The following is a 14,607-nucleotide window of genomic DNA, read 5'->3' on the forward strand; positions in this document are numbered from 1 at the left end:
TTCCGTTTTAGGAAAAATAGTTTAATGATAGGTTTCAAACCTCTTTTCTAGATGAGGTCCCATTCTCCGTGGAACCCCCATACCAGTGCTCTTCCCATGCCTGCTGGGAGGTAGCAGCCCCTCTCTGGAGGGCACCCACCCACTCCGGACATCCCTGCCCTCCTGGGAGGCCTGCTCTGGGTCTAGGCTTTGGTGGGCCCAGCACTTTTGTGTTTTTTATAAAAAGCGGGCAGAACACTGTACTATGCCCTCTCTTCCAGATACCATGGGACCAGCCCATGGCACATTCCTACCTTTTAATTAAATAGCCCATTAAATAACCTCCCAGTGGTGGTGGAGAAGGGATGCCACAGCCAACAGACCCCATGCCTCGAACGGCCTCCCACCACCCTAGGGCCTCCACCCTGACGGGATTGGGCCTCCACAAGAGCAGCCCGGGGCACGGCCTCATCTCAGACCTGGCCAGTACCAGGACCCCTCTCCACACAGGGGACGGTGAGTCCAGGCAGGTCCTGCTGGTGCCAGGCACCCCCACAGCCGGGGACGGGGCCGCTCAGGTGGCAGAGCGGGCAGACTGTTGGGTATAACTCCTGCCCAAGTCAGAAGAAGGTGAGGTTCTTGACTGCTCCAATCTCCAGCATTCGCTTGATGGCCAGGGCCTCTTGGGAGACGTTGTGGCCTGACCCCTGTGGAGACAGCCAAGGAAGCAAACTGAAGGACTCCCAGGGACCTCCCTGGCCCAAGAAGGTGCCTCTGGTGCTCCCCACGGCCCTGCACTTCCGGGACCTCCCTTCCCCGTGCTGGCTCCCACAAGGAAGACAGGACCCATGTGGCCAGACACAGAGGACTCCGGCTGGGAGTCCAGGGGTCTCGGTTCCAGTTCTGACCCTCTGAGTTCCTCACCATGAGCCACCTCTGGGCCCCTGGCACCACTCTCACTCACCCAGTGTCCCCAGCCCCGCCCCACAGCTCGGAAGCAGGGGCCGCTTACCGCCATGGATTTGAGCGTGATCTGTTCGTAGTAGTGAATGGTCTGCTTCCTGTTGTGGGCATCTGGGTAGCCAAAGCCAGCGATGTGCACCAGGTCGCAGAGGTGGAGTGCCAGGGTGATGGCCAGCAGGCCTGTGGTGGGCTTCTGAGGGACAAGGGGGTGGGGAAATATTAGAGGGAGCCCTTCTCCCTTCCCCGCCTTCTAGGCCAGCGCTCTGCAACAGACTCTGTCATCCCTGCGGTGTTCTTCATGTCCCGTCTATACAGCAGTCACCAGCCTCGTGCGGCTACTGGGCATAGGGGCGGGGCTTGTGCAGCGGCAGTAGAGCTGGATCTCTTCCTTTATTTAATTTTACACTTAATTAATTTAACTTTTTAAATTTAAATAGCCACAAGTGGCTCATGGCTACCAGACTGGACAGTATAACCCAATGCGTCGCAGGGAGGTTTGGGCCTTTCAGGCATGATGATGGCACTCAGGATGACAATGATGATGACAATAATAATAATAATAATAATAATAACATCTATTACCTTTTGAGCACTTACTGTGTGCCAGACACTATGTTAAGTATTTTACCCAGTATAATATATCATTGCCTCCAATCCTCACAAAAACACTTTGAGGTAGACCTTATGATGGGCCCCGTTTTACCGATGGGGAAACTGAGGCTTACAACTGTTAAAAAAAACTTGCTCAAGGAGTGGAAAGGCTCTGCTCTCCGCCTCGGAAAACCTCATCTCTTTCAGAAAACCCGGGCTCTCTCACTCACGGGCCGTGGGCCTCGTGATGAGGGTGGGGTGGGCTCTCCCCTTCCGTGAAGTGGGGACAGCACCCTCTGGGCTGCTATGGGGAACTACCTTCTCCATCCCTAATTCATCCATGGGGAGGGGCAACCTGATACCCTAGGCTCGCAAATCCTGCCTTCCTCAGCTCCAGCAACCTGCCTTGCCGACCACTTGAGCTGCCCGCTCCCATTTAGGAACCGCTCCCTAGACCTTGTCAGGCCTCCCACTGCCAGGTTTTTCCTGGTGTCCCTGCCGAGCTCTCCTGTTGATTCAGCTGTCCCTTCCTGCCTGGGCCTTCTGTTTCACCCCTGCTGCTTCAACCACCACTGCATTATCTTATCCAGTTCGCACCTTTGCCGAACCACATCTCCATGGCCTTCGAGCCAGCTCTGCCTAGACGCGGGCTCCTGAAACTTGCCAGGCTCTCCCCTCCCCGCCGAACCCCCTCTATTGGTTAAGCACGTTGCCGTCCAGCCAGCTGTCTAAGCCGGAAACCTAGAATTGTTATAAATCTCTCAACTTCACTGAGAAATAAATGGTGTCGCAGGAGATCCCTAAGATAACCCCCAATGACCCCTGAGTGCCTACAAATCTGAGATATATTACATTATACTGCTCCAGAGGTGCCATCGGTCGTAAGATAGAGAGATAATCCTGGTGGGTTTGACCTAATCACCTGAGCTTTTTGCCTCTGGGTCTAGAGGGGGGCCATGGAGGAAGTCAGGGGTGTGAAGCACAAGAAGGATTTATCATGTCATTGCTGGCTGGAAGGCGGACGGGGGCTGTATCGTAAGAAACACGCACAATCTCTAAGACCCGAGGGTGTCAAGGCTGAGAACCGGCAAAGGAAACGAGACCTCAGTCCTGAAACCACAAGGAACTGAATTCCTCTGACAAGAAGAGGCTCGTCGGTTGGCTCAGTCGGTTAAGCCTCCAACTCTTGATTCCAGCTCAGGTCATGATCCCACGGTTCCCGAGTTCGAGCCCCGCATCTGCTCTGCGCTGACAGCTCGGAGCCCGCTTGGAATTCTGTCTTCCTCTCTCCCTGCCCCTCCTCCACTCGCTCTCTCTCACTTTCAAAATGAAGAAGTAAACATTAAAAAATATTTCTAAACAAAAAGGATCCTGGAAGCGCATTCTCCCCCCTCAGCCTCCAGGTAAGAACTCAGTCCAGCTGCCAAGTGGATTTCAGCCTTGGACACCCTGCGCAGAGAAGCCAGCCGTCGTGCTGAACTTCTGGCCTCCAGAACTGTGAGGCCATCAACAGGTATTGCTTTAGGCCACTCAACTGTGGTGATCTGTGAGGTGGGCAGCAATGGGAAATGACTACATCAGGGACATCTCTTCCCATTCCCTTCCCATGCCCGGCTCCGGCCTTCCCTTTCTGTCCCACACGCCATCAGGGCCCTAAAACGTCACCTTGCTGCTCCCCTCCAACCTCACTTGCACTAGAACTCAATGCTGGAGAAGCTGGCTGGTCTTGCCAAAAGAAATACCTTTTCCCCAAGTCTCTGCCCGATGGGCCCCATGACCCCTCAAGGCCCAACTCCAACCTCCTCTGGGTGGGGCCGGGGCGGGGGTGGGTGGGGCGCTCCCAGGCAGCCCCAGGCAGAGGTCTGCCCCTCCCCCCAGATCCTACAACATTTGAAACAACTCTCTATTAGCGCATTCTGCCACTCCATGTTGCAACCCGTGTGTTTATTCTGCTGGACTGAGTGTCCTTAGGGCAAGGTACAGGTCTTACCCCCTCCAAGCATGCAAATTTGGGGCTGGGACTGACCGGCTACAAAAGGAGGCATTCAACATATGGAGCTAAATCATAGTAGATGTTCAGTGAAGAATAAAATTATCTATTCAAAATTTGGCACATAGAGTGAGCACCCACTGTGTACCAACCTCCATAACAGGCATGTTACAGAATCATGTTTTTTAATTCCACAAGGGCCTTAAGAAGTCAGTCCTAATACTGTCCCCACCACACAGATAAGGGAGAGCGAGGCTCAAAGTGGCTGATCTGCCCAAGGCCATAGAGTAAGCAGGACAGCCGAGTCCCATCTGTGTTTGCTGGTTGCCTCTGAAACTATCCCACACAGCCTCTCTGCGGGCTCAAAGGACATGTGCGGAAGTCCTTGGGAAGGTACGAGCTGGTGGCTAAACTGTAACTTGGCAAAACTATACCATGACTCCCAAAATTGACACGTCGCACCAAGCCAAGACAAACTGAAGCTCCTTTAATTCATTCTGACTAATATGTTCCAATGTAAGATCGCAGATAAAGTGACCTAACAGCAACTGCACAGATTCAGGTTGCTCCAAAGTCAAGGCCATGGACGGTCCCAGCAACTCCCTAGTTTATAAGTTCTGACCAGTGCCTACCAAAACCTCGAACTCCAGCCCCACGCCATATACAGACCCTTCCCTCACTCCCCGCTCTGCAGATGCCCCATGGTTCTAAAAAGAGCTCACTCTCCCTTCCTGCAGACTTCGAACAAACCAGACTGAATACAGGGGTGTGCCTGGAGGTGTGGTCCAGAGGCCACCACAGGTGCTGCTCAAATGCCAACTGTCGTCTCTATTGTTACTTTCCCCTCTCACGGGGTCCTCCGAGGCTTCCCAGGCCTCTAGAAATGTCCCAGCCCGAAGCTCTGGCTTCCCTGCCCACAGCCCCACCATCACCTGCTTAATCTTGCGAGGCTGCTGCATGGGCAGGTTCAGCAGTTTGTCAGCTGCGATCTCCATGAAGAAGGGGTTGAGAATCCGCACCTGTCTGGGGTTGACGTCCCAGATGAGGGGAGGCTGCTTCCAGAAGCCCTTTCGCACCTAGAGGGCACAGGGTTGGAAGGGAGATATGAGGATGTGAGGACCTTTATCAAGTCCAGCCCGGTGGTCATCAGAGGTGGGGTCCATGTGGTGGCATAGGCCCTCGGGAATGAGGGGTGAGAAGGGGAGGGAGGTGGAGGCCAGCGCCGGAGAGGGGAAGGGAGACCGGAGGAGAGAATCAGGGGGAGAGAGAAGGGAGGGCACTCCCCAGGGGAGGCCAGGTGACACAGTGTTTAGAATATGGGGTCCAACCACTGCCCACTTCCAAGGATATCCAAATAGGTGGAAGGGGCTTGAGTTTGAGGTTGTCGAAACATCTGGCAAAAATGCGAGATGAGACCATTCAGCATTTGACCGGATGGAAAAAAGACACAGTGGACCCAACCCGGAAGGGCAGATGTCCTGTTCTAACCTACATCCTGCCTGGAGGTCACTACCGACCAGTTCCTCTGCTCCCAGATTTCTCACACATATTTTGGCAGCTTCCGTGTCCCAGGCAGCCTCAAGCCTGGGGTGCCCCTGGCTACCGCCACCTGGCTCCTGCAGTCCGTCAGGCCCCGGCTGCTGGGGTGGCTTCTCAGAAGCCCCACAGAACATGGGGTTCACGCCTTCCCCTCCTGGCCTCTTCAGGACCACAGGGCAGACACGGTGGAGCATGACATCCTGAGACAGGCAGTGTCCCATCCCTGGGCCTCGACCCCTCCCCTCCCAGTCTCCCCACTCACCCTCTTCTTATCACTCAGGATGGTCTCAATCCAGTGGAAGTCCATTGCCTTGAAAGCTACCAGGACGAGGAGCGTGTCTGGATTGTTCTCCACTTTGGGGTTGAAGTGGGCAGACTCAGGGTAGAAGAGACGCATGGTGGTCTTGGAGCCCACGTCGCCCTCATAGCCAGCCACTGGGGCGTTGTTCAATCTGGGAGGCGGGGTGGAGGGTGCCCGTCACCCAGAGCCCCGCTGGCCCATCTACAGTCACTCCCAAGCAGAAGGGGCGAGGGCCAGTCCCACAGACCTGATGACCACGTCGTACTTGTTGATGGCGTCTCCCAGCGAGCTATTGCGAAGCCGGTGCCCATTCCCCACCACCACGCAGCGGCGACATTTGAGACTGCCAACGGGAGAGGGTGATCAGCCGCAGGAGTGACCCCTGCTCCTGCTCCACTCAACCCCTGCCCTGGGTCTGCCTGGGGCCTGGCTTAGGGTTCCTTTTCAGGCCACCTCGGCCCTTGATCCCCACGGACCAGGCATCTCCCGGGAGTCCTGCTTTCACGCTCCTGCTGACTCCACAGCCCTGGGCTTTGACAGGAGAGGAGACTGAGCAGAGCACAGAAGACACAGGAGGAATGGAGGGAAACCCCTGGCCGGGGGGACTAATAAGCAGCCCCATTTCAAAGCCCCCTCGCCTGCTGCCCAGGCCTGCCCATTGCCACGGCGACAGCCTGCCCGCTACGGCCCCCCGGATGCCCGGGCTCAGTTGCCGTGGACACTGGCGTCCCTGCCTCCTCTGGAGACGGGCAGGCTAGGAAGAAGGGTCAAATTGGCCACAGGGGACCAGAGACAGGAAGGCTCACTGGGAGAAGCTGGCCCACGACTGGCACCTGGGACCTGGGGGCAGGAAGGGGAAGGCGTTCAGACCCAGTGCAAGGAGCGGCTCCTTACCTCTGGATGCTCTCTGGAATGGAGTAGCTGGTGATAGCTAGAACCCGGAGAAGCAGGTCCTCTACAAAAAGATGAGGATTGGGACGGGTGATGACAACAGTAGCTTTGCAAAGGCTAAAGACTGTCCCTCCACCACTCCCCAGACGCTTGGCTGCCTCTTCCTCCCCTGACCTCAGCATCAGAGCCTGGCTCACAGCGTGGGCGCTGGGACCATGGGCAGCGAAGAACAAGAAGCCGTGTGGCCAAGGTGAGCCCACCATTCCCATCAACCCCGCACGTCTTACCGCTCCCCTTGGTCCCATAGGGCAGCTCATAGGCAGACGGCGTCTTGACCCAGAAATAATCCTTCAGCTGCAGGAAGATGGGCTGATCTCGGGAGTAGCTGCACGGAGGTGAAAGCAGGGTGGGGATGAGAAAGGGATTAATCTTGAAGCCAGAATCAGGGTCAGGTCAGGCCCCGGACTGATATGAGGGATCAGGAGGATGTCCGCTCTCTGGACGGCCTCCCTGGAAACAGCTCTGTGCTGACATGTTCAAGGGCCTCTCCTCCCCTCACGGGTTAACCCCGTGACCTAACCCATGTCTGCTAACGCGGTCCCCTCCACCTCGCCGGCACTGAGGCCCCCACCCTGTGCAACCCTCAATCCACCTCACCCCATGCCCTGTCCCGCCTCAGCCTCAAGTACTTACTTGCCAAAGAGCTTAGAGGCCTTCCTCTCTGCCTCACCCTGGAAGCACGGCTCCTTCTTCTCTGGGCTGGGAAAATAAAAACTGGAGACAGAAAAGGAGAGGAGGCGGGAGCTCCGGTCACACCTCATGGACCCAGGGGCCAGCGTCCCAGGCAGCCCCAACCTTCTCCCACAGTGCGGGCAGTGTGATGTGATAGCAGCATACAATCCTCTCAACCCAAGTTCGCCCTGAAACCAGCTCGTTCTGGATCCAGCTCTTCCTTTCTCCTGAACTCCCCAGGTGGGGGCCCTGGGGAGCCATCCCAGACCCTACCCGCCAAACCCACCACCTGCCCTCCTGGAGGCATTTCGTGCCAGTAGCTCAAGGGAGGGGTCACGCCCCGGCCCTCAACACCCTCCTGGCCCCACTACGTCTGCCGCCTCATGACGCCCCATCCCTTAGCCCACGCCTGAGTAGAACCAATGGAAGGACATGGAAACTGGACTCACAGCTCAATGTACCTGTCTTCTCGGGAGATGGAATACCACACCATGACGATCAGGACCAGCGTCAACATGGCCAGGAGCTTCAAGCCTGCAGGGCACATGCACAGAGGAGCTAGAGGCTGAGACAGGCGGGTAGAGCGCCAGTCCACCTGCCCTGTTTTGGGCCCTTACAACCTCCAGCTCAAGCAGACCCAGTGGTTGGCCCTCGCCTGGCCCTAGTTTTCCAGCAGAGGGCTTGGACCTGAGTGTTTCCACGGTCTTTGAAGATGAAGAGAGGGCCCCCTGGCTCCCTGCCTGTCCCTCCACAACCCCCAGGGGGACCCAGGATGATGCTGAAGACAGCTTCTGGGGGGCCCATCCTTCAGGGCGGGGGAGCCCTGGGACAACACTCACGGGATTTGCTGATCATGTTTCTCAGCGGGTAGCAGGGTTCCTGGGGAGAGCTGTCATCCCGGCTGCCTCGGGCCACCTAGGAGGTAGGAGTCATGTGTGGTCAGCTCCGCAAACTTCCTGCCTAGACACTAGAGTAGGACACACGCGCCTGCCTTCCCTTCTCCAGAAAGCACAGAGCTGCTTCCAGGGAGGCCATCCAGAGAGCGGACATCCTCCTAATCCCTCAAGGGCAGCATCAGGGGTCCAGGTGGGGCATATGCCACAGAAAGGGAAACCAAGCCCCACACCTCGAAGATTAGGTCTCAAGCCAGACTGGCCTCTTCCAGCTTCCCTGGCGTGGTTTCTCGGGGCTCCTTGTCCTCTTCCTCACTTGGATCTGGGAAGGGCCAGCTCCAGGAGACAGACGGACACTTCGACCCACTTTGCTGAGCTTTACCTATCCTCCGCCATCCAAAGCATTCCCTCAGTTCTGGCGGCCGCCCACCTCTCCATCCTCAGTCTCCCACTACTAAGCCAGCCAAACAGGTCCTCTCAGGCCAGACACTGGGGAGACAATGCACCATGGGACGGTGCGTACAGCCTCCTCCAGATCTTCTGGACTCTGACTAAAACGCAGTGCCCAAACCCTTAGCATCCCAGTGCTAGAGGGGGAGGAGGAGGGCGGGGAGTCCAGGAAGGCAAGTGTTTGAAGGGGAGTGCAGGGAGGGAGGAGGGTCTGGTTGGTAGAGGAAGAGACAGGAGACCCCTCTGGGTAAGGGCAAAGGACAAAGGGCGTGGCAAGGACAGGGCTCTGGAAAGGGGCCAGCTGCTATATGCACATAAGCAGAGAGGTCCCGACACACAGACTCAGCCAGGGCTATGCTGCAGAGTCACTGGGGAAGAAATTTCGGCATCTTGCCCAGCCACACAAAGGGGAGCAGGACACCAAGCATTTTTTTTTTTTTTTTTTTTTTTTTTTTTTTTGTCGTCCACACGGTGTTCCTCAGTGCCCTGGATCAGAAGAATTGCCCTGGGCCACTTACTGAAAACAAAGATTCCAGGGCCCTTCCCGGGGATTGCTGAGTCAGCCAGAGTGGGACCCGGGGACAGGCATTTTCACAAGCAGCCCAGGTGATTCTTGTGATCCACCTGGAAAGGGAGGGAATCTCTAGTGTTTGCGCTCTCTCACAGAGACCTGGAAAACCTCAAATTATGTCTTCAGGACCAGAGCTGGGTTTTGTTACAAATCATAAATCAATTATCCCAAACACTGTCCTATTATGAAGTTGATGTTTTGCCCCCAGGCTCCACTCTGAGTCTACAAACACCAAGGAAGAATTTTAGTCTTGGAGGGGGGAGGAGAGAGCAGGGTAGGGGCGGGTGAGGGATGGGGACCAGAGACAGACATCCTCCATAGTCATGAGCACCCATCCCCAAACCCCAGATGGAAGATGACCCTGCCCAGTAAGGAAAAGTTCTGGGGCACCTTGGTGGCTCAGTCGGTTAAGCACCTGACTTCAGCTCAGGTCATGATTTAACAGCTCATGAGTTCGAGCCCCATGCTGGGGTCTGTGCTGACAGCTCAGAGCCTGAAGCCTGCTTCCAATTCTGTGTCTCCGTCTCTCTCTGCCCCTCTCTTGCTTGCGCTCTGTCTCTGTCTCTCTCTCAAAAATAAATACACATTAAAAAATTAAAATAAAAAAAAAAAAAAGAAAAGTTCTGGATTTGTAGTTAGAAGACCCAGTAAGGGGACTCCTGGGTAGCTCAGTTGGCTAAGCACCTGACTCTTGGTTTTGGCTCAGGTCATGATCTCACAGTTCATGAGATTGAGTCCCGTGTAGGGGTCTGCACTGACAGTGTGGAGCCTGCTTGGGATTCTCTCCTCCCTCTCTCTCTGCCCCTCCCCTGCTCATGCACTTGTGCACTTGCTCTCTCTCTCTCTCTCTCAAAATAAATAAATAAACTTAAAAAAAAAAAAAAAAAGACACCAGTGAAAGCCATGGTTCTAGTAACTTCCCTGACCACTATCCCGAAAGTGACATGCCTTCTTCCATACCTACCTACAGCCACAGCCAAGTCATACCTTCCCTAGCACCTTCCAGAGCACTTCTCCTGATCTGTAATGAGCTTAGATACTTACTTTCTGTCTGTCTCCCGCACTGGAATATGAGCTCTGTGAGGGTAGCAATGAGGTCAGTCTTATTCCCAACATCCAGCACACTGCCTGGCACAGAACCAGTGCTCAGGAAGTACTGAATGAATAAGTAACACCTTGGGTTACCTTGGGGGAGTCACATCTCCCTCTCTGACCCTCGGTTTCTTTGGTTATAAAACTGGGAAGTTAGCTTAGTAGATGCTTGCAGCTCAAAATATACTTATCAGGTCAGCAGCATGGGCATCGCTAGGGACCATATCAGAAATATATTAATCTCGGGGCACCTGGGTGGCTGGGTCGGTTGAGCATCCAACTTCGGCTCAGGCCATGATCTCACAGTTAGTGGGTTCAAGCCCCGTGTCGGGCTCTGTGCTAACAGCTCAGAGCCTGGAGCCTGCTTCAGATTCTGTGTCTCCCTCTCTCTCTCTGCCCCTCACCTGCTGACGTTCTCTCTCTCAAAAGTAAACAAACATTTAAAAAGTATAAAATAAATAAACATCAAAAAAAATTTTTAATGCATAATCTCAGGCCCCTCCACACCTACAAAATCTGCATTTGAATAAGATCTCCTGATCAATGAGAGGTACATTCAAGTTTAAGAAACACTAGTTAAACTGGGTGTTTTTGATCTTGGCTGAACAGGAAAATCACCTGGGGTGCTAAATAATTTTTAAAGTAAAGTATAATTAAGAGTATCTGGGTCCCACACCTAGGAATTCTCACTTAATGTGACTGGCCCAGCACTGGAATTTGTGCAAGCATTTCAGGTGATTCTAACCCGCAGCCAAGCAAAATTGCACCTGCTTTCTTCTCAAAGATAGAACAAACAATCCTAAAATCTGTATGGAACCACAAAAGACCACGAAGAGCCAAAGTGATACTGAAAAAGAAACCAAAGCAGGAGGCATCACAATCCCAGACTTTAGCCTCTACTACAAAGCTGTAATCATCAAGACAGTATGGTATTGGCACAAAACAGACAAATAGACCAACGGGATAGAATACAGAACCCAGAATTGGACCCACAAATGTATGGCCAACTAATCTTTGACAAAGCAGGAAAGAGTATCCAATGGAAAAAAGACAGTCTCTTTAGCAAATGGTGCTGGGAGAACTGGACAGTAACATGCAGAAAAATGAAACTAGACCACTTTCTTACACCATACACAAAAATAAACTCAAAATGGATGAAAGACCTGAATGTGAGACAGGAAACCATCAAAACCCGAGAGGAGAAAGCAGGCAGCAACCTCTTTGACCTCAGCCGCAGCAATTTCTTACTTGACACATCTCCAAAGGCAAGGGAATTAAAAGCAAAAATGAACTACTGGGACCTCATCAAGATAAAAAGCTTCTGCACTACAAAGGAAACAATCAACAAAACTAAAAGGCAACTGATGGAATGGGAAAAGATACTTGCAAATGACATATCTGGTAAAGGGCTAGTATCTAAAATCTGTTAAAGAACTCACCAAACTCCACACCCGAAAAACAAATAATCCAGTGAAGAAATGGGCAGAAGACATGAATAGACACTTTTCCAAAGAAGACATCCAGATGGCCAACCGACGCATGAAACGATGCTCAACGTCCCTCATCATCAGGGAAATACAAATCAAAGCCACACTGAGATACCACCTCACACCGGTCAGAGTGGCTAAAATGAACAAATCAGGAGACTGTAACGCTGGAGAGGATGTGGAGAAACGGGAACCCTCGTGCACTGTTGATGGGAATGCAAACTGGTGCAGCCGCTCTGGAAAACAGTGTGAAGGTTCCTCAAAAAATTAAAAATAGATCTACCCTATGACCCAGCAATAGCACTGCTAGGAATTTACCCAAGGGATACAGGAGTGCTGACACATAGGGGCACATGTACCCCAGTGTTTACAGCGGCGCTTTCAACAATAGGCAAATTACGGAAAGTGCCTAAATGTCCAACAACTGACGAATGGATAAAGAAGATGTGGTTTATGTATACAATGGAATACTACTTGGCAATGAGAAAAGAATGAAATCATGCCATCTGCAGCAACGTGGATGGAACTGGAGGGTATTAGGCTAAGTCAGTCAGAGAAAGACAGATATCATATGTTTTCACTCATATGTGGATCTTGAGAAACTTAACAGAAGACCATGGGGGAAGGGAAGGGGAGGAAAAAAACAGTTACAAATAGAGAGAGAGGGAGGCAAACCATAAGACACCCTTAAATACAGAAAACAAACTGAGGGTTGATGGGGCGTGGGGGAGAGGGGAAAGTGGGTGATGGGAAGGGAGGAGGGCACTGGTTGGGATGAGCACTAGGTATTGTATGGAAGCCAATTTGACAATAAATTATATTAAAATAAAAGGAACTACTGAGGAGGAGGAGGAGGAAGGGGGTGGGAGGAATAAGTGGGTGGGAGGAGGAGGAAGGAGGGAGGGGGGAAGGCGGAGGAGGTAGGGGAGAGGAGGGGGAAGTGGAGGAGGAGGAGGAAGGGGAGAATAATGAGGATGTCCGAATGAATGACCAAAGCAGGCTGTTCAACCTTGATGTGTACATCCTGACTCAGTGGGTGTGGCTGGGTATGAATTCTAACTAACTCCCAGGTGGTGCCCTGCTGCTGGGCTAGGACCAGATGCTGTGTTGGAGAGCTCCACGCCAGGATCCTGAGAGCTCAGGACTTGATGAACCACACCCTCTCCTACCCTCTACTCCCTCTCAATCTTTCATGACCAGGATTCACTCCATTTCACTTCATCTCCTTTTGTATCAGTAGGTCACGACATCGGTGACCTGACTGGCACAAGGCCAGCACCTGAGAAATACGAAAATATATAGATGTCTACGTCCCCTTCTCCGAGATTGTTATTTAATTGGTTAAGGGCAGGGCACAGGCATTCCTAAACAAAACAAAACAAACCCCCACCTCCCTGGTGATTCTAACAGGAAGCCGGGATGAAAAATACCACATACCGAGCTCCACAGTAACTGAAAGATGCATACCCAGCCACCCTCCAGGCCCCACCTGGATGGAGGAGACCTTTGGCACCGGGAGGTGAGCACAGCTGACTAGTCCGGGTCCCCAGCAACAAGACAACTAGCCATCTTGGACCTCTTCCCCGGAAAGTCTGCACTGGTTTGTCTTTGTTCCCAAACTGTGCTGGTCTGTGTGAAGCAGACTGCCCGGTCTTTGAGCCTGCTCCAAGATCCCCAATCAGGGATTTCATCAGCCCACCCCTTCCCCTCGCTGGGCCAAGCCGAGGACCAGCAGCCCCGGACAATCCCAGAGCACAGGCTTCTTGGGCTAGCTGCTGCCTCAGGTCAACCGACAGCCTTCTCCCAGCAGCTGTCCCACATTACTGACCAGGCATGAGAAAAAGTCACAGTAGAGTACCTGGGTAGAACAGCGGGAATCTGATCCGCTCACATCCAACGTGCACCAGCCCCTACCACCAACTGCCGAGGAAACCAGCTCACCCAACCCACTAGACAAAGTGACCCCAGGGCAGGAAGGCCGTGTGCTCTTAAGATGCTTGGCCAAATAGCAGTGTCCCTTGGAGAGGTGAGGCTATGAGCACAGCCCCAGACATCACGAAAGGGCAGAACCAGGGGCACAGGGTGAAGAATTAAGGCCCCATGGAAGCAGCAACCGTGTCTCATGGTGCACAGACACTCACAGCCTGACACACACACAGCAGGTACCCAGCAGGTACTGTACCTGCTGACCCAGGAGGGACAGTATCCCCCTAAGGGCACAGCATGATGCCAGGCCCCTCGGGCCCTGGGGCCTATCAAAGGGATATGGTGTAATGTCCCTGAGAAGGGGTCCAGGAAGACCCGTGGGGGCAGAGGCACCGGCTCTGTTCTTACTGGTTCGCAGATCTTGATCGAGTCACGTAATACACGTCCCTCAGTTCTAGAGGGAAAAACTGGAGCTACCTGTCTGCCACCTCTAGACTCACCTACCCCTCTTGTTCCCTCCTAATCCCTCCACCTGGACACCGATCCCCGCTCACCTTGCCAGTACTGTTCCCCATCAGTGGTCCCCTTTGCCCTTCTCTCCTTCACTCCTCTCTAATAAACATACTTAAATCTCCCTCCTCCCTCTTTGCCTCTACCTCCTCCTCCAGCTACCCCTGCGTCTGCCCCCTTACCTCCAGTGGTCACACTTCTGTATCTGTGCTATTTCCACTCACTCCTTCAGCCCTACACCACCACCCACGTTTTATGCGGAAATAGCTCCTGCGAAAGCCATCAGCGGCCTCATAACTGTCCAACCTGAGGAAGGTCTGTCTTCACTCTCCCTCATACTCTGAAGCCTTTGATACAGTCCGCTGATACCGCCTTCTTGGCTTCTGGGTCAAGAACTTCTCCAGGTTTCCCTCCTAGCTCTGTGCCAGTCTGTTCTGACCCCACTTCAGTCAGGTGCTGGCGTTCCCCAGGGATCTATCCTTGACCCTCTGCTCTCCCCTGCCTGTTTTCACAGGACAAGTGCATTCACTATCAGACGACTGACCACTACTCCTACCCTGATGATCCAAACCCTTTGATTCCTCCCCAGATCCCATCCTACTATTTCTGGTTGTCTGCTGCACATCCTACCCAGATGATCATAAACGCTTCAAACTTCACATGCCCAAACTGGACCCGTTTCTCCCAACTCT

General features: G+C 53.4%; 1 protein-coding gene across 7 annotated transcripts in view; it reads right to left on the reverse strand.

The window, feature by feature from the left end:
* The window catches only part of ST3GAL4 (ST3 beta-galactoside alpha-2,3-sialyltransferase 4), a 32,798-nt gene continuing 18,191 nt past the window's right edge, over positions 1 to 14,607 (reverse strand). For 4 of the 7 annotated variants that reach the window (XM_053900273.1, XM_053900275.1, XM_053900272.1 and 1 more), the window contains 10 exons: positions 7,826 to 7,901; positions 7,436 to 7,520; positions 6,948 to 7,028; positions 6,542 to 6,639; positions 6,258 to 6,318; positions 5,611 to 5,706; positions 5,325 to 5,514; positions 4,456 to 4,599; positions 992 to 1,135; positions 1 to 686 (listed from right to left, as the gene is read on the reverse strand). In XM_053900273.1, coding sequence (XP_053756248.1) covers positions 600 to 686; positions 992 to 1,135; positions 4,456 to 4,599; positions 5,325 to 5,514; positions 5,611 to 5,706; positions 6,258 to 6,318; positions 6,542 to 6,639; positions 6,948 to 7,028; positions 7,436 to 7,520; positions 7,826 to 7,841 — 1,002 coding nt within the window. In that variant the 5' untranslated portion in view covers positions 7,842 to 7,901 and the 3' untranslated portion in view covers positions 1 to 599. Of the gene's footprint in view, positions 687 to 991; positions 1,136 to 4,455; positions 4,600 to 5,324; positions 5,515 to 5,610; positions 5,707 to 6,257; positions 6,319 to 6,541; positions 6,640 to 6,947; positions 7,029 to 7,435; positions 7,534 to 7,825; positions 7,902 to 8,847; positions 8,954 to 14,607 lie in introns of those variants that run through there. The other 3 variants (XM_053900269.1, XM_053900270.1, XM_053900274.1) reach the window with 3 other exon arrangements.

The sequence above is a fragment of the Panthera pardus genome, unplaced genomic scaffold (assembly GCF_024362965.1).
Source record: "Panthera pardus isolate Hobbes unplaced genomic scaffold, ASM2436296v1 HiC_scaffold_12, whole genome shotgun sequence".
Taxonomy (NCBI): Eukaryota; Metazoa; Chordata; class Mammalia; order Carnivora; family Felidae; genus Panthera; species Panthera pardus.